This window comes from Mercenaria mercenaria, chromosome 5 (genome assembly GCF_021730395.1).
Source record: "Mercenaria mercenaria strain notata chromosome 5, MADL_Memer_1, whole genome shotgun sequence".
Lineage (NCBI taxonomy): Eukaryota > Metazoa > Mollusca > Bivalvia > Venerida > Veneridae > Mercenaria > Mercenaria mercenaria.
In genome coordinates this window covers 87,862,807-87,888,988 of record NC_069365.1, presented here as the reverse complement: position 1 = coordinate 87,888,988, position 26,182 = coordinate 87,862,807, and the positions used below count along the sequence as shown (strand labels likewise).

The following is a 26,182-nucleotide window of genomic DNA, read 5'->3' as shown; positions in this document are numbered from 1 at the left end:
TAATTTGTTTTAGCTTGATTGTGATGAAAGATTTAAGCTTATTATAACCACTCTCGAGTCTGCTTCCTGGAAAAACCAGTACTGGTGTCATATTCATATGAGAAGTCATGGTCGTGACCACAGTGGCGCTCGAACCCACGACCCCTGGATTGAGCGGCCAACACCTTATCCACTAGACCACTGCTCCTGTTTGTTGGATCATTTGACCCTCACAGCTCTCTGATAGAAATCTTGCTAGGGTTTTAGATTTCTTTCATGTGGCAAAGCCATCCAGCTGTCTTACAGATGGTTGATGGTTCTACTTACGTGCCCGCTCATGCATGAAATAATGCATAAAGGGGCACATAGGGTATTCCTGCACCATCAAAAAGCTTGAAAGTTGTTGTTTGATCAATATGGGTATATTAGGAGCCTTGCCTTAGTGAATGTAGATAAATTACATAGGTTTACTGAGAACGTAAGTACAAAATTGTTGGGCTGTATTTTGATTTGGCTCATTGGCAGGTCACTGACTACCTGCCCAAACAAAACTTGTATCTGTAAAAGGGCAGTTGTTAATGTGGAGCCTTTATAGCTAGCTCTTCAATACTGCTTTTAAATTGTAAAATTAAAAAAAAAATATCTAATTGCATAAACAGATTAGTTTTACAAGGGGAGAAATGTACCATTTCTCAGTCATCTATTGATTTATATATTTTGTCAAAGGGACTAACCCAAACATTCTAGGCGAAAAATAATTTCTCTTAAAAAATCAGTAAGGAATGAGTACTCTGAAAATGACTACTGGTACACACTTATAGACATAAGATTTTTGCAAGACATTCTTATAAATAACCAAAAATATTGTGCAGAAGGTAGTAAAGCATTGTAACACTTTTGAAATAATGCAGAAAATTTACGTTCTTGCATTTTTACCAATATTAAATTTTTATTATGTCTCCCCCAGGAGACATATTGTTTTTGCCCTGTCCGTCCGTCCGTCCTTCCGTCCATCCGTCCATACGTCACACTTCATTTCCGAGCAATAACTGGAGAACCATTTGCCCTAGAACCTTCAAACTTCATAGGGTTATAGGGCTGCTGGAGTAGACGACCCCTATTGTTTTTGGGGTCACTCCATCAAAGGTCAAGGTCACAGGGGCCTGAACATTGAAAACCATTTCCGATCAATAACTAGAGAACCACTTGACCCAGAATGTTGAAACTTCATAGGATGATTGGTCATGAAGAGCAGATGACCCCTATTGATTTTGGGGTTACTCCGTCAAAGGTCAAGGTCACAGGGGCCTGAACATTGAAAACCATTTCCGATCAATAACTAGAGAACCACTTGACCCAGAATGTTGAAACTTCATAGGATGATTGGTCATGAAGAGTAGATGACCCCTATTGATTTTGGGGTCACTCCGTCAAAGGTCAAGGTCACAGGGGCCTGAACATTGAAAACCATTTCCAATCAATAACTAGAGAACCACCTGACCCAGAATGTTGAAACTTGATAGGATGATTAGTCATAAAGAGTAGACGACCCCTTTTGTTTTTGGGGTCACTCCGTCAAAGGTCAAGGTCACAGGGGCCTGAACATTGAAAACCATTTCTGATCAATAACTAGAGAACCACTTGGCCCAGAATGTTTAAACTTCATAGGATGATTGTACATGCAAAGTAGATGACCCCTATCGATTTTGGGGTCACTCCATTAAAGGTCAAGGTCACAGGGGCCTGAACATGGAAAACCATTTCCGGTCAGTAACTTGAGAACCACTTGACCCAGAATGTTGAAACTTAATAGGATAATTGGTCATAAAGAGTAGATGACCCCTAACGATTTTGGGGTCACTCTGTGAAAGGTCAAGGTCACAGGGGCCCGAACATTGAAAACCATTTCCGGTCAGTAACTTGAGAACCACTTGACCCAGAATGATGAAACTTCATAGGATGATTGGTCATGCAGAGTAGATGACCCCTAATGATTTTAGGGTCACTCTGTTAAAGGTCAAGGCCACAGGGGCCTGAACATGGAAAACCATTTCCAATCAATAACTTGAGAACCTCTCGACCCAGAATGTTGAAACTTCATAGGATGATTGTTCATGCAGAGTAAATGACCCTTATTGTTCTTGGGGTCACTCCGTTAAAGGTCAAGGTCACAGGGGCCTGAACATTGATAACCAGTTGTGATCAATAACTTGAGAACCACTTGACCCAGAATGTTGAAACTTCATAGGATGATTGAACATGCAGAGTAGATGACCCCTATTGATTTTGGGGTCAGTCTAATAAAGGTCAAGGTCACAGTGGCCTGTTCATGTAAAATCATTTTTTGGAAATAACTTGAGAACCACTTGACCTACAATTTTGAAACTTCATAGGATGATAGGACATGCAGAGTAGATGACCTCTATTTATTTTGAGGTCACTTGATCAAAGGTCAAGGTCACAGGAGCCTGAACAGTGACTTGAGAACCACTAGGCCACTAGTGTTGAAATTTAGCGTGATGACTGGACATGCCAAGTAGATGATCCCTATTGCAGCCAATAGGGGTGTAACGATACATCGAACTATCGATGCATTGCGATACTAAGTGTCCCGATAGCATGCATCGATAGAAAAGTCACGATCCAATAACAATCGCCGATAGTTCCTTCAACAATCGATAGTTTCGATAGTTTTGAAATTTTGGTAAATACAGAAATAATTTATAATTTATAAACCAAGAAACAGAGCCAGCTTTCATTTGCGCCTCGGAAAATGTTTACGTCTCCATTACAATAATTACCCTCACGGAATTTAACTACCATAAAGGACTGAGAAGTCTGGGAGATAATTAATAAATTTAGTTTCTTAGAAACTGTGATTAAATATATTTAAATAACCTGTTAATCTTAGATGAGAAAATGTACTATGGACATTGAGAAAGAAGGCTGCTTGTATTATACAGCAAACTGTTCGGTAGGGCCCTTCTTTTAGTGCTGGTACACCTTAATCCGATCCGTTAATTTTCGTCTTTTTCGATGCTTTGGGTTATTAAACATGTTGACATTCGCAACAAAATGGCCGATTCGTTTGAGTATACCTTGCATAGGGTTATTGTTTTACTTATTGTTCCAAAGCCAAGGAAGGCAAGAAATATATAATGTTAGAATTATTTCTGTCCATTTCATTTATACAAACATCTCAATGTGTGTTAACAGCAATTATAAACAGTGCCGTCTCTTACACTGTGTAACAATGCCAGTTGGTAGCTTTACTGTATAAATATGATGGCCGATAACCATTGCAATAGTATCGCAATAGTAACCTGCAATAGAATAGTATCGCAATAGTTTTTAAGCAATATCAATAGTATTGCAATAGTCAAAATTGGCCTCAATAGTCACCCCTAGCAGCCAACCATCAGTGTCTCTTTGACTTTCGCTCCTGGCCCCTATTGACTTCGTGCCTATAGGACTTTGCATTGGGGGAGACATGCGCTTTTTTACAAAAGCATTTTTTAGTTTTCACCCACTCTACCATTTTTCAGTGTTATGTATACATTCTTTGCCAAACCTGGTGGAGATGAACATGTTGAAAAATTTCACACAATCTGTGGGCAAGTAGCTTTAACTAGGCCAGTTTACAGATTTAATATTATTATGCCCCCGAAGGGAGGCATATAGTTTTTGAACCGTCTGTCAGTCTGTCTGTCTGTCGGTCTGTCCACAATTTTCGTGTCCGGTCCATATCTTTATCATCGATGGATGGATTTTCAAATAACTTGGCATGAATGTGTACCACAGTAAGACGACGTGTCGCGCGCAAGACCCAGGTCCATAGCTCAAAGGTCAAGGTCACACTTAGACATTAAAGGATAGTGCATTGATGGGCGTGTCCGGTCCATATCTTTGTCATCGATGGATGGATTTTCAAATAACTTGGCATGAATGTGTACCACAGTAAGACGATGTGTTGCGCGCAAGACCCAGGTCCATAGCTCAAAGGTCAAGGTCACACTTAGACGTTAAGGGATAGTGCATTGATGGGCGTGTCCGGACCATATCTTTGTCATCGATGGATGGATTTTCAAATAACTTGGCATGAATGTGTACCACAGTAAGGCGACGTGTCGCACACAAGACCCAGGTCCGTAGCTCAAAGGTCAAGGTCACACTTTGACATTAAAGGTCATTTTTCATGATAGTGCATTGATGGGCGTGTCCGGTCCATATCATTGTCATTTATGCATGGATTTTAAAATAACTACGCATGAATGTGTGACACAGTAAGACGACGTGTCGTGCGCAAGACCCAGCTCCGTAGGTCAAAGGTCCTAAACTCTAACATCGGCCATAACTATTCATTCAAAGTGCCATCGGGGGCATGTGTCATCCTATGGAGACAGCTCTTGTTAGCTCGACTATTCGAAGAATAGTCTAGCTATTCTACTCACCCTGGCGTCGGCGTCGGCGTCGGCGTCGGCGTCACACCTTGGTTAAGTTTTTGCATGCAAGTACATACAGCTATCATTTAAAGGCATATAGCTTTGAAACTTATTTATTCTTTTTCTAGGTCAATTACCAACCTCACTGGGTCAAGTTCCATAACTCTAACATGTATTTTGAGCAAATTATGCCCCCTTTTGGACTTAGAAAATTCTGGTTAAAGTTTTACATGCAAGTTACTATCTCCAAACTAAGCAGATATTGAATTGAAACTTCACATGTGTCTTCGGGGTTATAAAACTAGTTGATAGCACCAAGTCCCATAACTCTGACCTTCATTTTGGCCAAATTATGCCCCCTTTTGTACTTAGAAAATTTTTGGTTTAAAGTTTTGCGTGCAAGTACTACAGCATTACTAAAAGGCATATAGATTTGAAACTTATTTTTTCTTTTTCTAGATCAATTACCTACCTCACTGGGTCAAGTCCCATAACTCTGACATGTATTTTGGCCAACAATTATGCCCCCTTTTGGACTTAGAAAATTCTGGTTAAAGTTTTGCGTGCAAGTACATACAGCTATTACTAAAGGCATATTGATTTGAAACTTATTTTTTCTTTTTCTAGATCAATTACCTACCTCACTGGGCCAAGTCCCATAACTCTGACATGTATTTTGAGCAAATTATGCCCCTTTTGGACTTAGAAAATCCTGGTTTTAAAGTTTTACATGCATGTTACTATCTCCAAAACTAAGCAGATATTAAATTGAAACTTCACATGTGTCTTCGGGGTTATAAAACTAGTTGATAGAATCAAGTCCCATAACTCTGACTTGTATTTTGGGCAATTATGCCCCCTTTTTGGACTTAGAAAATTCTGGTTAAAGTTTTGCGTGCAAGTACATACAGCTATTACCAAAAGGCATTATAGCTTTGAAACTTATTTATTCTTTTTCTAGGTCAGTTACCAACCTCACTGGGTCAAGTTCCATAACTCTTAACATGTATTTTGAGCAAAATTATGCCCCGTTTTGGACTTAGAAAATTCTGGTTAAAGTTTTACATGCAAGTTACTATCTCCAAAACTAATGCAGATATGGAATTGAAACTTAACATGTTCTTCGGGGTTATTAAACTAGTTGATAGCATCAAGTTCCCATACTCTGATATGCATTTTAGTCAAATATGTCCCGTTTCGAACTTAAAACTCTTTTGATATTTAACATTTTGGGTAATAATTTCCTGCTTCTGTGACAATATTTCGAATAGTCGAGCTTGGCTGTCTTACGGACAGCTCTTGTTTTTTTATAGGTTTATGTATTTTGTTAACTGTTACTAGCTCACAGATTATCATGTTTTATTATATAGGTCTAAACCTACTAGAGATGTTGTCCTACATAAGGAGAGAGGAGCGTGATGAAGATTTACTGTTACAGTTTGAGGTTTGTTTTTAGCTCATCTGATTTTTTGAAAACAAATGATGAGTTATTGTCATCACTTGAGCGGTTGTCGGCGTCGGCGTTGCCTGGTTAAGTTTTATGTTTAGGTCAGCTTTTCTCCTAAACTATCAAAGCTATTGCTTTGAAACTTGGAATACTTGTTCACCATCATAAGCTGACCCTGTATAGCAAGAAACATAACTCCATATTGCTTTTTGCAAGATTTATGGCTGTGACAGGAAAGGCCGTACCGGCGACAGTAACCATCAAAACAAATCAACACCCTTTACAATATTTACAAATTTATTTACATAAGATGATTATTAACAATGAATAGATATGAAAAGAAAAAAAAAACTGATTATAAGAAAGAAAAAAAAGAAAGTTCAGTATCTCTAGATACAAAAGTTCTTATAGTCCATTCTAATCTGACGTGACACAGGTCTTTAATGTAACTGTGAACTTTAAGTAGCACAAACAAAACATATCTCAAAATCCAGTCCCTTTAAACCGTGAATACGTTGATTCCGTATTGGCTCCCTATGGTGGTAGGTGATTGCATCCCTGAGCTGACTTCAGAGGATAACAAAAATCATCGTCTTTGCGGTTTACGGCACAACCATGGGACGAAAGCTCTGCGCTGGGAATATCACATCAGGCGAGTGAAGACAAGTGAACCTCGGGCATTGAACTTCGGGTTATGACATCAACAGGTAAAATCGTCTGGCGGAAAGAAGCTAAAATATATAACATATGGTAAGCACCATAGCAAAACAATAAGTCAGGGCATAAAACTGCTCCTTTGGGTACACCAAAACCTCCGTAAGGCTCCCATAAATAATACGTGCTACTTATACAAAACATATGTGCTACTAAGTTCAAACGTCACATGATTAAAATACGTCACTTATTACTTCCATTATTACAAAGATTACTTACTTAAAGATTAAAGTTAAAGTATGAAAAAGATATGAAAAGTTTATGATGAAACATTATAGATACGGACATGATAAACTGCAGCTATTATTTACAACTACAAATTAACAAAATTCAATATAAATCAAACGTTATATCATAGTTGGCATCCATATAATATCAAATGCCATACACTAAAACGGACATTAATTAGATGTGCTATAGACTGGCACACAATTACAAATTACAATAATATATTACATACATGGTACTAGACTTGCCATATAGATTTATACATAACAATACAATGCAGTAATGGCGTTCCATAATTAACAAAAATGTTTGACATAAGTTTTTGAAACAGTGCTTTATAAATATCATGTTACAAATTTCAGTACAAATTTTACATCTTATTAAATGAAACATTTTAGATTCCTCTTCGAAATAATTTACAAAAGTCTGAAAAATTTAATAAATCATCCTGACATACCGAAACTAGCTAAAATCATGTGCCGAAAAGTAAAAGTTACAGAATTCTGTAGAATGAACAAAAATTTACCAAATAAAAAATCGTAATGCAAAAATCATACAAAAATCTAACAAATAAATTCCTTACCTCGATCGAGCATAAATTTCTAGCAAGAAAATAATTCAGACATAGATTCGTCTATAAAGTCGTAAGGTGGTGTGCGCAAGGCATATCTAGTCCAGTCTATTTAAAGGATAATGTCCCGCCAAATACTAAATTTCATGGGATTCACGGCTAAGCCGTGGACTCTTACTATTTCTATTTTCACGGGATTCACGATATAGCCGGGAAATCTAACTACTTTGGCGCGAATTTAAATTGACAATTTGAGGCCCATTATAGTGGTTTTGGGGATAAAAACACGAATTACTGAAGTTTATAAAATATCAACTTTCTTATTACTGAACAGAATTTAATGAAATTTACATGGAAATTTAAGTTATGAAATACAGAAAAACATGAGAGGTATTTCAGGCGTTGAAATCTGACATTTACCTCAATAACTCAAAAATTTACAAAAAGATGATGCAATACCTGCATTTACACTACAGCTAAAATAAGGCCGTATGTCAATTTGTGACACACGTCCCCTTAAAAGAATAATTCATAATATTCTTAATTGAAAGCAAAATGACATACTGAAAATAGCAAACACAAAAAAAGAAAACACACACTGTCACTATCTGTACACCATATAATATAGCCACCTGTCTACACTCTACTTAAATAATCTGCACCTACATTTTCTCTACCAGGAATTGCTCTAATACTGATCTATATGGCTGCAATGCCAATGCCCATCTCATCAGCCTGGAGTTGCTAAGTTTCGCTTTATTCAATAAGTGAGCGGCTGATGATCTGTCTCTAATTCAAAGTCTTTACCGAACAAATACCGGTGAAACTTAGCTACTGCCCATACTATCGCTAAACACTCCTTCTCTATCACTGAGTACTTTTGCTCCCTAGGTAGCAATTTTCTACTAGCATACGCTACAGGTAATTTCTCTCCATCACTTTCCTGAAGCAATACTGAGCCTAAACCTAAATCTGAAGCATCTACTCTCAATATAAAAGTCTGATCTAAATCTGGCAACTTCAAAATAGGCGGACCCATTAAGCTAGCCTTCAAAGTCTGGAAAGCCTTTTCTTGACTTTCACCCCACTCTACAAGATTTGGGTGACCCTTTTTCGTCAAATCTGTGAGCGGAACTGCAATGGCGCCGGCATTTGAGATAAACTTAAAAAGTATCAGTAGAAGTATGCATACAAAATAAATATCTGTCAATACATTTGAGAACTTGTCTAACAAGTCTACTACTTCCTGTTTACATTCTACTGTTAACTCTGGATTTATCTCATCATCTTTGTACGTTTCTGTACCCTGCTTTATAGGACACAAAACTATATCCTTTTCTACTCTACTCGAAAACTCATCACTACTTTCATTCGGATCTAATCTGTCATAATCTCTCTGATCCTCCTCTACAATAGCTGCTCCAACCTTACTTAATATACCCTTATCTGGTATAGACTTACTATCATCCTTCCTTTCACAGTACTGTTTGAGCATGTTTGCATGAAACGTTTTCAACTTTCCGTTCTACATCTATCCTGTATCTAGTCTATTTATCTACCTCTACTACTACGTAAGGACCCTTCCAATGTATAACACAATTTATTATGTTTCGTAGGTACAATACAAGTACCTTACTACCTGCCTTAAACCTCCTATCTCTAGCCTTCCTATTGTAATACTTCTTGTATCTAGCACTACTTTTTGCCAACTGTTGCTGAGCTATCTTACACGTATCCTCCAACTTGTCTTGCAAATCCATAACATACTGGTAAGTGGTTTTAACCTCATCATTCTCCGTCTTACCAGCCCATAACTCTCTTAGCACAGTTATCGGTCCACGGATTGTTCTACCATAAAGTAACTCAAAGGGAGAAAATCCCAAACTTTCTTGCGGAACTTCACGGTAAGCAAACAACATAGCATTCAAATACCTATCCCAATCTCTAGGTCTCTCACTACACATACGCTTCAACATCTTGCTTCAAACTACCGTTAAACTTCTCTACTAAAAACCGTTACACATAGGGTGATACGGTGTTGTAGTTAACTGCCTTAATGACAATAACCTACTGACTTCTGCCATAAGGTCTGACGTAAACTGCGATCCACAATCGGTAAGCATTTCCTCTGGCACTCCTAATCTACTGTACATATCTACTAATGCCTCTGCTACTCTCTCAGTTTCAATACTAGGTAGTGCTATGGCTTCTGGATATCTAGTAGCATAATCTACCATAGTCAAAATGTACCTGTTTTTCCTATCAGTCATAGGTTCGATCGGACCAACGATATCGACGGCAACTCTCTTAAACGGAGTGTATCAATCAAAGGCATTTTTCCTAACGGAACTTTACTTACTCTACCTTAGCTATAGTACGTTGACAAATTACTACATGACTGACAGTACCTCCTAACCTCTGCCATTACTCCTGGCCAGTAAAAATTCGCCTAATACCCTATCACTAGTTTTCCTTACACCTAAATGGCCTGACAGTAACGAATCATGTGCAACTTTCATCACAGTTTCTCTAAGACATTTAGGTACAATCAGCTGTCTACTTTTGTCTAAATTCTGGGCGGTATACTCTTCTATATAACAATCTATTCCTAATCTCAAACCTAACTGAACCTTTACCTCTACACTGCTTAATCGTACCTTCCTCAGCCTTCTTTCTACACAAATCTAACGTGCTATCTTTCTGTTGCTTATCTAAGAATTCCCTCTTAGATACATCTAAAATCTGAGACGGACTTTAAGCTTTACTTGCTTCTTAACTTTGGCTTGCGCCCTAGTTTCTACTGCTGACGCTAAGCTACTAAACTGAGGTTCTACAGCTCCCTCTACATTACCAATTATAACATCATTGGTAGGATTATCTACAACCAACGCCTCTACTGTACCCTTGAAATACGGACAATTAATATCTATTCTAGCTACATCTAGCCTATGTTCACTCCCATCTATGTACTTACATCTACGGGTTTTCTCTAAAAATGACTTGCTTCTACTAGTCCCGTTTTCACTATCACACATGTACAACCTGTATCCCGCATAGCGATTACATCCCTACCATTACAAGTACCGGGTTTTGTAGGACATGTACTTACACTAAGCATACCTAACTCCTCAACATCACTTGTTCTATAATACTATTTCCACTCTCTGACCTACTTGACTTACTCCTATCTCTATCTCTATTTCTTCCTCTACCTCTACTCCTAGATCGGTCACGGCCTCTACCTCTATTTTACTTTCCTTACTATTTCTATTCTCCCCTTTACTACTTTCCTGTTCCTGCTCTACTTCTAACTCTGCTGCTGCATTGGCACTGTTACCGCCGTACTTTCCACTCCTACAGTAATATGAGCTATGCCCTATTCGACCACACTTATTACACTTCAGTACACCAAAGGGTTGAAAAACCTCTACCTCTATTAGCAAACATTGCTACTACCTCTATTACTAGTGCCTACATTACGACTACTAGGATACTGTCTCTGAGGTATTTCATATGGTTTATAGCTCCGGTCCTTATTGGTTCGATTCACGACATACTTGGGACCTCCACGAGTCTTTGCAAACAAATCTGCATCTTCTGCTACATCCTTAGCTTTAACTAACCTCTTACTACTCAAATTCTGGTATAGTTCTTTATTACATACATCTAAAAATTGGTCCTAAGAATAAAATCTAACAATCCTTGTACGTTTTCTCTACCTTACTCAATCTAAGCCAACCATCTAAATATCTACTTATTCTGGCTAGAAACATCACAAAGGTCTCATTATCCCGAGGCCTCTCAGTTCTAAACTTTTCTTATAGCCTCGTCAGTGAGTTCGAACTGACGTAGCAAAGCGGCTTTCAGTTTTATAATCCTTCCTATCTTCCACGGAAGCCTATCAAAAACCTCTCTTGCCGTACCCTTTAGAAGGAACGGTAAGTTAAGTGACCATATCTCTTTATCCCAATCCTGCGCAACAGCGTACGTTTCGTACACATTCAAGTACGCATCCATGGAATCAATTTTCTCATCAAAGGGAGACATCTTAACCTTTACCTTTTTCTTACTCATCTTTTCTAAGTCTGTCTTAAACTTATGCTCTGTTTCTATTTCCTACTTTCTGCTTCCTCCTTCTCTGTTTCTAACTTTCTAGCTAACATTAACTTATCCTTTTCCATTTCTAACTTATCCTGTTCTTAACTTACGTTCATATTCTATCTTTTCCTTCTGCAACCTAGCCTCTAACTCTAACCTTACTCTCTCTGCTTCTAATCTTTCCTTCTCTGCTTCTAAACTACTTTGTTTTTCATATTCTATCTTTTCCTTCTGTAACCTAGCTTCTAATTCTAATCTTTCCTTCTCTGCTTCTAAACTACTTTGTCGTTCATATTCTATCTTTTCTTTCTGCAACCTAGCTTCTAACTCTAATCTTTCCCTATCTCTTTCTCTCTCTGCTTCTAACCTATCTTTCTCTGCTTCTAATCTACTATGTCTTTCCTCACGTTCCCTAGCCTGCTCTTCCTTAACAAAGTTACGTAACTCCTCTCCCTTCATAACCTAACTCTTTCCTACCTTCGTTAGCTCTACTACACTAGTCATGATTACACTACGTTAACACTATATAACACTACAGTACAACAGCTACTATAACAACCTGAGACACCTAGTTAAACAAACGTGAGGGAATACTAGACTACACTAGTTTACACTAAGGCTATACAGTTACCACTGAAGCCAAAACAAAGTACTATACACTACGTATATACTACACAAAACGTCCTCACTAAAATACACTAAGTTGCGCAACAGTACTATGTGTCAATCAAGGTTGCATAGGCAACAATCAACAAAGTACAGTGACAGTAGGCTGTAACAATACCTTAGCCTTATCAAATATCAATCAACTGTAACTAGTGTTAACACTTTAGTGTAACAAATAAAACAAAAATAAACCAAAGTGCTTTATCCTAAGATAAAGAATAGGTATAACACAACAGTTGTAGCACTAAAACATAAGAGTAGGTTAAAGTAAATGCAAGTAAACAGCTTGCTAACACACACAAATGAAAAAAAAATAATACTGTATCTGGTATGTATACAGCACACTAATACCTAATAGGATCACTGGGAGAAAGTAGGGGCGACGCAAAGTAAGAGTGAGTAGGATAACTCTCCTTGTCAAGGGCGGTCACTCTCAGCACAAATATATGGTGGCTTAATCATAGAGTGACACAAAATAAATCCAAAAGAAAAATAAAAGGAACGAACTCACCCCAGAATCCAAGTGTCGTAAACAACTGTCTATCAGTCTGTGACCACAAAAGCTGGTTAGCTGAAGCTACGGATCTGTCTTGTCTTGTCTGAGGTAAGACGTCACTCTGAAAAATGAATAAAACTATTATATGTGTAACAATAAAACAAAACAAGAGGAATCTTTACAAATTATTGCTGCAGTTAAATGGGTGTAATAATGTTCGAATAGCTACTGTGTCTGGTCGACCAATCCCACTTCTGACACCATTGTGACAGGAAAGGCGTACCGGCGACAGTAACCATCAAAACAAATCAACACCCTTTACAATATTTACAAATTTATTTACATAAGATGATTATTAACAATGAATAGATATGAAAAGAAAAAAAAAACTGATTATAAGAAAGAAAAAAAAGAAAGTTCAGTATCTCTAGATACAAAAGTTCTTATAGTCCATTCTAATCTGACGTGACACAGGTCTTTAATGTAACTGTGAACTTTAAGTAGCACAAACAAAACATATCTCAAAATCCAGTCCCTTTAAACCGTGAATACGTTGATTCCGTATTGGCTCCCTATGGTGGTAGGTGATTGCATCCCTGAGCTGACTTCAGAGGATAACAAAAATCATCGTCTTTGCGGTTTACGGCACAACCATGGGACGAAAGCTCTGCGCTGGGAATATCACATCCAGGCGAGTGAAGACAAGTGAACCTCGGGCATTGAACTTCCGGGTTATGACATCACCAGGTAAAATCGTTCTGGCGGAAGAAGCTAAAATATATACATATGGTAAGCACCATAGCAAAACAAATAAGTCAGGGCATAAAACTGCTCCTTTGGGTACACCATACCTCCGTAGGCATCCCATAAATAATACGTGCTACTTATACAAAACATATGTGCTACTAAGTTCAAACGTCACATGATTAAAGTACGTCACTTATTACTTCCATTATTACATAAGATTACTTACTTAAAGATTAAAGTTAAAGTATGAAAAAGATATGAAAAGTTATGATGAAACATTATAGATACGGACATGATAAACTGCAGCTATTATTTACAACTACAAATTAACAAAATTCAATATAAATCAAACGTTTATATCTAGTTGGCATCCATATAATATCAAATGCCATACACTAAACGGACATTAAATTAGATGTGCTATAGACTGGCACACAATTACAAATTACAATAATATATTACATACATGGTACTAGACTTGCCATATAGATTTATACATAACAATACAATGCAGTAATGGCGTTCCATAATTAACAAAAATGTTTGACATAAGTTTTTGAAACAGTGCTTTATAAATATCATGTACAAATTTCGTACAAATTTTTACATCTTATTAAATGAAACATTTTAGATTCCTCTTTCGAAATAATTTACAAAGTCTGAAAAATTTAATAAATCATCCTGACATACCGAAACTAGCTAAAATCATGTGCCGAAAAGTAAAAGTTACAGAATTCTGTAGAATGAACAAAAATTTACCAAATAAAAAATCGTAATGCAAAAATCATACAAAAATCTAACAAATAAATTCCTTACCTCGATCGAGCATAAATTTCTAGCAAGAAAATAATTCAGACATAGATTCGTCTATAAAGTCGTAAGGTGGTGTGCGCAAGCATATCTAGTCCAGTCTATTTAAAGGATAATGTCCCGCCAAATACTAAATTTCATGGGATTCACGGCTAAGCCGTGGACTCTTACTATTTCTATTTTCACGGGATTCACGATATAGCCGGGGAATCTAACTACTTTGGCGCGAATTTAAATTGACAATTTGAGGCCCATTATAGTGGTTTTGGGGATAAAAACACGAATTACTGAAGTTTATAAAATATCAACTTTCTTATTACTGAACAGAATTTAATGAAATTTACATGGAAATTTAAGTTATGAAATACAGAAAAACATGAGAGGTATTTCAGGCGTGAAATCTGACATTTACCTCAATAACTCAAAAATTTACAAAAAGATGATGCAATACCTGCATTTACACTACAGCTAAAATAAGGCCCGTATGTCAATTTGTGACAATGGCCCCTTTTGTACTTAGAAAATATCAGATTTCTTGGTTAAGTTTTATGTTTAGGTCAACTTTTCTCCTAAACTATCAAAGCTATTGCTTTGAAACTTGGAATACTTGTTCACCATCATAAGCAGACCCTGAACATCAAGAAACATAACTCCATCTTGCTTTTTGCAAGAATTATTGCCCCTTTTGGACTTAGAAAATCAGTTTTCTTGGTTAAGTTTTATGTTTAGGTCAGCTTTTCTCCTAAACTATCAAAGCTATTGCTTTGAAACTTGGAATACTTGTTCACCATCATAAGCTGACCCTGTACAGCAAGAAACATAACTCTGTCCTGCTTTTTGCAAGATTTATGGCCCCTTTTGGACTTAGAAAATATCAGATTTCTTGGTTAAGTTTTATGTTTAGGTCAACTTTTTCTCTTAAACTATCAAAGCTATTGCTTTAAAACTTGCAGCTCTTGTTCACCATCATAAGCTGACCCTGTACAGCAAGCAACATAACTCCATCCTGCTTTTTGCAATAATTATTGCCCCTTTTGAATATTATGTTTAAGTCAACTTTTCTCATAAACTATCAAAGCTATTGCTTTAAAACTTGCAACAGTTTTTCACCATCATAAGTGGACACTGTACATCAAGAAACATAACTCTATCCTGCTTTTTGCAAGAGTGATGGCCCTTTTTAGACTTAGAAAATCATGGGTAGGACAATATTTCTATTATACAAAAAAAATCAGATAAGCGTCAGCACCCGCAAGGCGGTGCTCTTGTTTTTTATGTAGGAACAGATCTTACTTTAGGCAATATGATGTTATGTAAGACCAGTTTTTGAGCTCGACTTTTCGAAGAAAATGTAGAGCTATTGCACTCGCGTTGTGTCACCATTGATTAAAGTTTTTGATAAAGTCAAATATCTCTGTTACTATCAAAGCTTTTGACTTGAAACTTGAAATTGTTATTTACTATCACAGTCTACACCATGAGAAACAATCCCCATAACTCTGATTTGAATTTTGACAGATTTATGTCCCATTTTAACTTAGAATTTTTTGGTTAAAGCTTTTGATAAAGTCAGATATCTCTGTTACTATCTAAGCTTTTGGCTTGAAACTTAAAATAGTTATTTACTATCACAGTCTACTCCAGGAGAAATAATCCCCATAACTCTGATTAGAAGTTTGACAGATTTATGCCCCTTTTACTGGCAAAGCACTGAGAAAAGTCGGGCATGCTGTTGTACGGACAGCTCTTGTTTATCTACCATGTAATGCTTTTTAGCTCATCTGATTTTTAAAAAAAAAGATGAGTTATTGTCATCACTTGATCGGCGTTGGCGTCGGCATTGCCTGGTTAAGTTTTATGTTTAGGTCAGCTTTTCTCCTAAACTATCAAAGCTTTTGCTTTAAAAGTTGCAACATTTGTTCACCATCAATAGCTGTACAGCAAGAAACATAACTCCTTCCTGCTTTTTGCAAGAATTATGGCCCCTATTGGCTTGGAAAATCAGATTTCTTGGTTACGTTTTGTGTTTAGGTCAGCTTTTCTCCTAGACTATCAAAGCTATTGCTTTAAAATTTGTAACACTTGTTCACCATTAAAAGCTGACTCTTTACAGCAAGAAACATAACTCCATCTTGCTTTTTGCAAGAATTATGGCCCCTTTTGGACTTAGAAAATATCAGATTTCTTGGTTAAGTTTTGTGTTTAGGTCAACTTTTCTCCTTAAACGGTCAAAGCTATTGCTTTAAAACTTGGAGCAGTTATTCGCCATTAAAAGCTGACTATGCACAGCAAGTACCGTAACTCTACATTGCTTTTTGCAAGAATTATGGCCCCTTTTGCACTAAGAAAATCATGGGTAGGACAATATTTCTTTTATACAGAGACAAAAAAATCAGATGAATGTCTGCACCCGCAAGGTGGTGCTCTTGTTGCAGCCATGTTACTACAAATCTGAGCTGCTAAAGTACAGATTTGATACTCAGTTTGACTTGAATTTAGTGTTACAAAAGGGGGCACCTGTGGCTGGGTAGTTAAGGTCACTTGACTTTCAATCAATTGCTCCTCATCGCTGTCAGTTCAAAACCTCGCTAGGGGTGTAGAATTCTATTCATGTGTGGAGGCCATCAAGATGGCTTGCGGAAATTCATGTGTTCTATCCAGGTGCTTACCCACGATGGAATAAAGCCTGGAGGGTCACTGAGGATCTTTCTCCACCATCAGAAGCTGGAAAGTCATAATTTGACATTTTATTGTGTCGGTGTGATATTAAACATAACATTCCTTACAGAAGTATATATGTTATACTGGAACTTTGGCCATGTTTGTTCATTGCTATTTTGATACATTTTCTTAAGGCTTATTTGACTGACTTGAAATCTGTGATTGACTTTTTAGCTCACCTGAGCACGAATTGCTCAAGGTAAGCTTTCGTGATCGCCCTGTGTCAGTCGTCGTCCGTCATTAACACTCTGGAGGTCACAATTTTGGCCCAATCTTAACGAAACTTTGTCAGAATGTTACCCTCAATATAATCTTGGACGTGTTCGATATTGGGTCATCTGGGATCAAAAACTAGGTCACCAGGTCAAAACAGAGGAAAAGCTAATTAACACTGAGGCCACATTTATGACAATATCTCTATATAACTTGGTCAGAATTTCGTCTAGCATCAATACCACTTACTAGAATAACTTGATGCTAATGCAGATGTAACCTGTGACCATTCCTCATCTTCAGACATCACCTGACCTCAGTTTGACCTTGACCTGGACCTCATTTTGGGCTTAGGTTACTTTATATGGGCCATCTCTTTGTTAACCAAATGGGACCGTTTTGTCTAGCATCAATACCCCTTACAAGAATGAATTGATACTAATACAGATGTAAACTGTGACCATTCCTCATCTTCAAACATCACCTGATCTCAGTTTGACCTTGACCTTGACCTCGTTTTGGACTTAGGTGCAAAATCTATCGACAAGTATGCCACTGGGGGCATCGAGCGTTTATTGAACGCAGCTCCTTGTTTAGCACTAGAATTACACTCATATAAAACTCTAGAAGTAACATTTTCTACTTGATCTTCGTAAAACTTTGTCAAAATGTTTGTCTCTATGAAATCAAGGCCAACTTAGATTCTAACTTATCAGGGGTTAGAATTAGGTCAGATGAGCGATACAGGGCCTTCACAGGGCCCTCTTGTTACATGTCTGATTAAAAGGAAAGATTTATAAATATGCACATCAGGTTTAAAAAATCAAAACAAAATTAATTTTGAATGTTTTACAGGGAACATAGTGATGTTAAGAAATAATGTTATAAAGGTATAAGAGGAATCACGAATGTATGAAAGATTTATATTTACACCAGGTTTTCCATGAGAGGAAGTTGTCAGATGAAGAGAGTATATCTGCCAATAACAGTATTGATCTGAACAGTCCACAAGATCTACAGGACCAAATACAAGCTAGGGTATGTTTTTATTAAAGGGACAATTTTTATGCCCCCTTCGGTAAAGACCCGGGAGGGATATAGAATCTGAACTGTCCATCCATTATGCTGTCCCTCCATCTGTCTTCACACTTCCTTTTTCCTTTATAATGTTTTGCATCATTAGCAGAAATTTAGATATTTCCCTTATCATTTACAGTGGTATATAAAGTTTTCTTTTTATTCAGTTAAAGTTGGGTAGGGCTAGCTGCTGTTATTACCACTGTGTGGCTAAAATGAAAAAAAAAAGATGGTAGGGATACTTAAATGCTTAGAAATAGTACTATTAATTTTCTTATTCTTGTTTGTTTTTAACCCAAAAAAACTGGTTTGATTTAGTAAGATGTTCATTGTCAGAATCAGGTTATTATATCATGTTTGCAGGTATTTGGAACACCTAGGATGGCTAACTTTGTCAATATTCTACAGGATTTATTGGCGATAGAAACCGTGTACAAAGATAACAGGTATTTATCATAATTAAAGAGGGATCATATATATCAAATCTTTTCCAGTTAAAGCACCTTCTCCTCTGTTTACAAGCTAAGTAAGTAGCTAAAGGCCTTCCTTAGGCATATTTAAGTTTTGCATGTGTGATAAACTGGAAGTACTGGTAATAGCATCATTTATCGGGAAAAAGTTGAATAAAGGCTGGACCCCGCATACAGAAGAACAGATTATCTTGGGAATTACTGGTAAGACATGTATCATTTAAAGCGAAACAGTTGACATTTTAATAGTACTTAGTACACAGAGTGGATAGTGGATACTAGATGTCTTGAAGAGACTTTGCATTATATGAGCCGTGCCATGGGAAAACCAACATAGTGGGTTTGCGACCAGCATGGATCCAGACCAGCCTGCGCATCCGCGCAGACTGGTCAGGATCCATGCTGTTCGCTAACGGTTTCTCTAATTGCAGTAGGCTTTAAAAGCGAACAGCATGGATCCTGACCAGACTGCGTGGATGTGCAGGCTGGTCTGGATCCATGCTGGTCGCAAACCCACTATGTTGGTTTTGTCATGGCACAGCTCATATATCAAATACTAGAAATTTGCAATATTTATTTGTTTTGAGATGAGTGTGTTTGAGATATTGAAAGAAAATGCAAGAACAGTTGCACTGAGTAGAAGCTTGTTATTATATAAGGTACCAAGAGTGTTTGAAATAGGGGATGAGGTTATAAAGCCCAGTTACGGAAACAAGTTGCAGTGCTCCATTATCTTAGTGGTATTTTTTAACACTATATTGAGACCGATAAATAGACTGCCTTTGGTTAAAGACTGGTTTCCATGCTTTTTTATAATTTGGAAATCAGACATTGAACTTGTTCTACAGTTTCTGTTCTAATTCTGAAGCTTTTGATTTATTACTATAGTTCTTTTACAAGGATAATTCTATTTTAAGCGGGAAGCTGTGGCAGACGGTCGACAATTTGATACATCATGTTATACATACAATGAGTGCTAGTGACCTTGATAATATTCAAGCTGAACTTCTACAGTTCCCGGAACAGTTTGCGCTCGGACTTCAGTGTGTGTATTCGTATCAGGATACTGTTAAAATGTCGTCTGCTACAAGTAGATCAACAGGAAGTGGTGGAAATATGTGTGCTCCTGAAGGTTTCAGTCAGACATCAAAACAGTGCTTGCCACAGACATATACAGATAATCAGAATGTTGGAAATACTGCTACAAGAGGAAATGGAATGAGGGGAAATATAAACTTGAGGCAAAATTTTAATCACAATTCCTTAGGTAGCACTGGTTCGCATAACTCCTCCAGTGCCAGCGGACAGTCAGAGCATAGTGATAACAGTGAATCTCAAAATAGAACTGTTACTATTTTTAGACACAATATGTCGTCTGCTGCATCATGTCAAGATGATGCCAGTTCTGCAAGTGGTGTCAATGATAAAACTGTTGTTCTCAGAAATAAGTTCTGTTCTCCAACTGAACTGACTTTCTTCAGCAATAAATTAGACGACAGCCAAAATTCTCCGTTAAATAACTGCAGTAAGTCGAGTGAAGACAGTTCTAGCTCACCATATAATGCTGACTTGAGTTGCAGTATTTCTAGCAGATTGTCAAAGGAAAGTCATGGCAATAAAACCTTCAATAAATCTGATGAAAGCAAGCAATGTGGAATGAACATCAATTTATCAGAAAGCAAAGCATATCAGTACGATCAAAACAAAATAAAGAATAAATTGGATGGGTTTGGCTGCTCTGTTCAAAAGGATATTAAACTCAACTGTGAAAAGTCACTTCATACAGGGAATTGTCATCCTGAATCAAGCTTGAAGCAACGCGAAGGGAAATCTGTCTGGGGGGCACAGAGCGGAAAATGTTACCGGGATCAAAAGCCGTCGAACAGTATTGTTAGGCAGGAGTTACCAAAGCCAACACAAGAACTGCGTCACCTTAAGTGGATCAGTCTGACAGATGACAAGATAGGTATGACCAGCCTCACTTTTTAGCTTTTCTGATTTTTGAAAAAATATCGTAAGAGATACTGTCATCACTTGGTCATCAACATTGGATAAAAAATTTGTTTAGGTCCACCTTTTCTCAAAATCTATCAGAGCTACAGCTTTGAAACTTTGCACACTTGTTTATCATTATAAGTTGACCATGTAGGCCAAGAACCGTAACTGTTATTTGCATTTTGTCAGAATTATGGCCCTTTTTGTTCTTAGAAAATTTGATTATATTTTTGCTAAAATTTTTGTTTAGGTCCACCTTTTCTCGAAAACTATAAGAGCTAGAGCTTTGAAACTTTGCACACTTGTTATCATGATCAGGGGACTATGTAGGTCAACAATGATAACTAACCTGCATTTTCTCAGAATTATGGGCCTTAGAAAATCAGAACTATAACCCTTTTCTTACATATTGTCCAGCACTTGCAGATCTATTAGCGATGGTACCCATAGGCATTGCTATGGTTAGTTGTTGTTGTTTTTGTTTTAAATCAGCCCATGTTTTAAAAAACTTTGTTTTTTAGTTAAATACTTGTAAAATAGATGCGGGTAGTAAAATCATTTTGGCCAGTGTCAGTTTTGTTTTCTCACTTTAATGAGGTTGGTTTTATGAATTGTCAGTAATGATATGGCATAAATTTTCAACAGTGCAAATATACATGTAGCTATTGTCTATTAGATTACCAGATCACACCAAAAATACCCAAATTAATGTTGTTATAGGGTCCCAGTCTATTTGCGTCTATGTGCACAGGGATTGAATTTAGCAGTCGCTAACTCGCGAAATTCGAGTAAGAATAAAAAAAATGCGAGTAGAAAATCATGGCACTCAGATAATTTCGCGATCACGTTTGAAAATTGGGGAATTTGCTCAAACTATTCTTTTCTCTTTAAAAACTCCTTTGGGGCAGTTAATTTGCCGATAATCATGTGACTGCTTGTAGACACTTGTCGCTTTATACAAAAGTAATTATCGGATATCTAAGTAAGTGTCTAGGCAATAATTATTTTCATTTTGGTCTGTAATTTGCGAAGTTCTGCAGAAATGGAGAGGAAAATTACTGGTACATGTTTCTTGGTGCAAAAAGGCCCGTGAAGACCGAAAATGCTAGCAACACTAGGGGCAGTGACCTGAGAAAAACTTAACACTCCAACCTTCAGCCAAAAGTCCAAAGAGTCATTGAGTACTTTGGTTTGTATCGTACTTTCAAAACCAGAAAGTCCCTGGCCTGTCCGGAACATTAATATTTATATGAAACCAAACAACAACAAAACAACTTAATAAATTTAGCACGTAAACAGCTTTTAAATAATTGCCAGTGGAACCCATCATTTTGCTAGTGGAAAAAAATGGCACAAGTGAGAAAAAAAGTTAAATTCGATCCATGTTGCATGTAACGAGGTTGGAAGATCTTTTTAGCTAACAAAATGAACTTGACTTTCGCAGTTGGTAGAGAACCTTGTGTGTGGTTACCTCCCATTATCGATGAAAAGACAACTCCGGACTATCAGAAATTGGAAATGGCATTCCAGATTAAGTCCCCTGAACATTTGGAGGCTATAGAAGAGGTAAACAGATAGATTTTACACTTGGTTCAAACAACAAAAATAAATCATTCAAAGTTTGTACAGATGATGAAACCTTTTTGATGCTGATGCTGGTCCTTGAAATCTCCTTGAAAATAACAAACACCTCAAAAGAACTGAAAAAGTACATGAAATTTGGGTTAAAAAAAAGCTTGAATTTCACCCAAAACTTCTTACAAATGTTATGTCAACAACTTATTTTCAAAAATAATACATTGAAAAAAAAAGAATAAAGATTGTTTGGAAAAAAAGATATTTGTATGCACTGGTGGTTGTCATAAAACCACAGCAGTTAACAACTGTTTACACAGAGCACATTCTACTGTAGCAGTGTTTAGGAAATAGTTTATAAAACTTGTTGGAACTAAGATATCAAGGTGCTGTTTTGAACAAATGAAGATACATATATATACAGCTGTTACATTCAATTCATATGTCAGAATCATTTTACCACAAAGAGTGGGGTATCCCAGAGGTCACTTTGCTCAGTTGTCACTGGCTGTTTATATATCACAGTCACCTATGACTGAGATAAGTGCATTTTAGTGGACATTGCCCATTGAAAGTGTTTGTTGTGATACAATGTTAGAACATTTGGTGTTGCAACATCCGCTTTTAGTTGATGCTTCAAATGTTCCACAGGTATATATTCTTTGGAAATATGCACCATTGCACAGCTTAATCTGTATGAAAGATAGAGAAAAATAAAACTGTTAATCTGAAATCATCATAAAAGTCATGATTTAGTAACCAAGTATTTTGTACCCACATGGAAATTACTTTTTTAGCTCACCTGTCACAGTGACAAGGTGAGCTTTTGTGATCGTCCGTCGTCTGTGCGTGCGTCAACAATTTCTTGTCTGCACGATAGTGGTTTCATTTATGATTTTATTTTAACTAAACTTGCACACAACTTGTATCACCATAAGATCACGGTTCCTTTCTTGAACTGGCCAGATCCCATTATGGGTTCCATAGTTATGGGCCCTGAAAGGGCCAAAATTAGCTATTTTGACCTTGTCTGCACAATAGCAGCTTTATTATGTCTCCCCAAGGAGACATATTGTTTTTGCCCTGTCTGTCCGTCCGTCCGTACGTCACACTTCATTTCCGAGCAATAACTGGAGAACCATTTGACCTAGAACCTTCAAACTTCATAGGGTTGTAGGGCTGCTGGAGTAGACAACCCCTATTGTTTTTGGGGTCACTCCGCCAAAGGTCAAGGTCACAAGGGCCGGAACATTGAAAACCATTTTCGATCAATAACTAGAGAACCACTTGACCCAGAATGTTGAAACTTCATAGGCTGATTGGTCATAAAGAGAAGATGACCCCTACTGATTTTGGGGTCACTCCATCAAAGGTCAAGGTCACAGGGGCCTGAACATGGAAAACCATTTCCGGTCAGTAACTTGAGAACCACTTGACCCAGAATGTTGAAACTTCATAGGATGATTGTTCATGCAAAGTAGATGATCCCTATCGATTTTAGGGTCACTCCATTAAAGGTCAAGGTCTCAGGGGCCCGAACATTGAAAACCATTTCCGATCAATAACTAGAGAACCACTTGACCCAGAATGTTGAAACTTCATAGGATGATTGGTCATAAAGAGTAGATGACCCCTATTGATTTTGGGGTCATTCTGTCAAAGGTCAAGGTCACAGGGGCCTGAACATTGAAAACCATTTCCGATCAATAACTAGAGAACCACTTGACCCAGAATGTTGAAACTTCATAGGATGATTGGTCATGAAGAGTAGATGACCCCTATTGATTTTGGGGTCACTCCGTCAAAGGTCAAGGTCACAGGGGCCTGAACATTGAAAACCATTTCCGATGAATAACTAGAGAACCACTTGGCCCAGAATGTTGAAACTTCATAGGATGATTGGTCATAAAGAGTAGATGACCCCTATGGATTTTGGGGTCACTCCATCAAAGGTCAAGGTCACAGGGGCCTGAACATGGAAAACCATTTCCGATGAATAACTAGAGAACCACTTGACCCAGAATGTTGAAACTTCATAGGATGATTGTACATGCAAAGTAGATGACCCCTATCGATTTTAGGGTCACTCCATTAAAGGTCAAGGTCACAGGGGCCTGAACATGGAAAACCATTTCCGGTCAGTAACTTGAGAACCACTTGACCCAGAATGTTGAAACTTAATAGGATGATTGGTCATGCAGAATAGATGACCCTTAACGATTTTGGGGTCACTCTGTGAAAGGTCAAGGTCACAGTGGCCTGAACATTGAAAACCATTTCCGGTCAGTAACTTGAGAACCACTTGACCCAGAATGATGAAACTTCATAGGATGATTGGTCATGCAGAATAGATGACCCCCAACGATTTTAGGGTCACTCTGTTAAAGGTCAAGGCCACAGGGGCCTGAACATGGAAAACCATTTCCAATCAATAACTTGAGAACCTCTCGACCCAGAATGTTGAAACTTCATAGGCTGATTGTTCATGCAGAGTAAATGACCCCTATTGTTTTTTGGGTCACTCCGTTAAAGGTCAAGGTCACAGGGACCTGAACATTGATAACCAGTTCCGATCAGTAACTTGAGAACCACTTGACCCAGAATGTTGAAACTTCATAGGATGATTGAACATGCAGAGTAGATGACCCCTATTGATTTTGGGGTCAGTCTATTAAAGGTCAAGGTCACAGTGGCCTGTTCATGTAAAATCATTTTTTGGAAATAACTTGAGAACCACTTGACCTACAATGTTGAAACTTAATAGGATGATTGGACATGCAGAGTAGATGACCCCTATTTATTTTGAGGTCACTTGATCAAAGGTCAAGGTCACAGAAGCCTGAACAGTGACTTGAGAACCACTAGGCCAAGCGTGTTGAAATTTAGCGTGATGATTGGACATGCCAAGTAGTTGATCCCTATTGCAGCCAACCATCATTGTCTCTTTGACTTTCGCTCCTTACCCCTATTGACTTCTTGCCTATAGGACTTTGCATTGGGGGAGACATGCGCTTTTTTACAAAAGCATTTTCTAGTTTATGATTTGATTTTTACCAAACTGGCACACAACTTGTATCACCACAAGATCTTGCTTCCTTTTTTGAACTGGTCAGATTCCATCATGGGTTCCCGAGTTATGGCCCCTTAAAGGTCCAAAATTGGCTATTTTGGCTTTTGCAGCCATATAGAGACTTCATTTAAGGTTTTATTTGATACAAACTTCCAAAATATCTTCAACAACAATAAATCTTGGATTCCATGACAAATCAGATCCAATCGTAGGTTCCAGAGTTATTTTATATCTGATTACCTCCCCTGATTGTAATCAAAATGGATTTATATCAGTAAGTACTTATAGGACTTATTTGAAATTTCATTATTGTTATTAGTTGGACTGAGACAATCAGGGTAGATAACTATGGACTGATTTTATGTCAAATTACCTCCCTTTATTTCAAATTAAAATGGGTATATCTCCGTAACGTATGAAGATACCGATCTGAAATTTCATTTATGTCAACAGATTTATTTGGCAGATCCATCTTTTGTTCACTTACAATATTTATTTTTTTTTAATTACTTCCCTTTTACGTTACTATAAATAGCTTATTTTTAGTAACTTTATTGGCCGTAGGGAAAAACCGAGACCACTTTCCTGTGGTACAACATGGATGGTACCTCCAATTTTTAGGTGTATTTTGACATATCTATGCCTTGGAAGTTTTTTTTTCTTTTTGGTTAAATTTCTTCCCTTTGTTGTTCCTGTCCTTTGGACTTAAATATTTTTTCTGAGGGCCTTCTTGTCCTCAAGTGCAATGATAACAGGTGAGCGATGTAGGGCCATCATGGCCCTCTTGTTTGTTGTTGGGTTTTACCCAGGTGCCCCCTCGTGATAAAATAATGCATGGAGGTCTTGGGTCTTTCTCAACCATT

General features: G+C 37.4%; 1 protein-coding gene across 2 annotated transcripts in view; it reads left to right on the top strand.

The window, feature by feature from the left end:
- Positions 1–26,182, top strand: part of LOC123557862 (inverted formin-2-like) — a 59,793-nt gene that overhangs the window by 18,663 nt on the left and 14,948 nt on the right. For both annotated transcript variants that reach the window (XM_053544231.1, XM_053544232.1), the window contains 5 exons: positions 5,792–5,865; positions 18,069–18,170; positions 18,573–18,655; positions 19,597–20,645; positions 22,119–22,240. In XM_053544231.1, the coding sequence (XP_053400206.1) occupies positions 5,792–5,865; positions 18,069–18,170; positions 18,573–18,655; positions 19,597–20,645; positions 22,119–22,240 (1,430 nt within the window). The remainder of the gene's footprint in view (positions 1–5,791; positions 5,866–18,068; positions 18,171–18,572; positions 18,656–19,596; positions 20,646–22,118; positions 22,241–26,182) is intronic.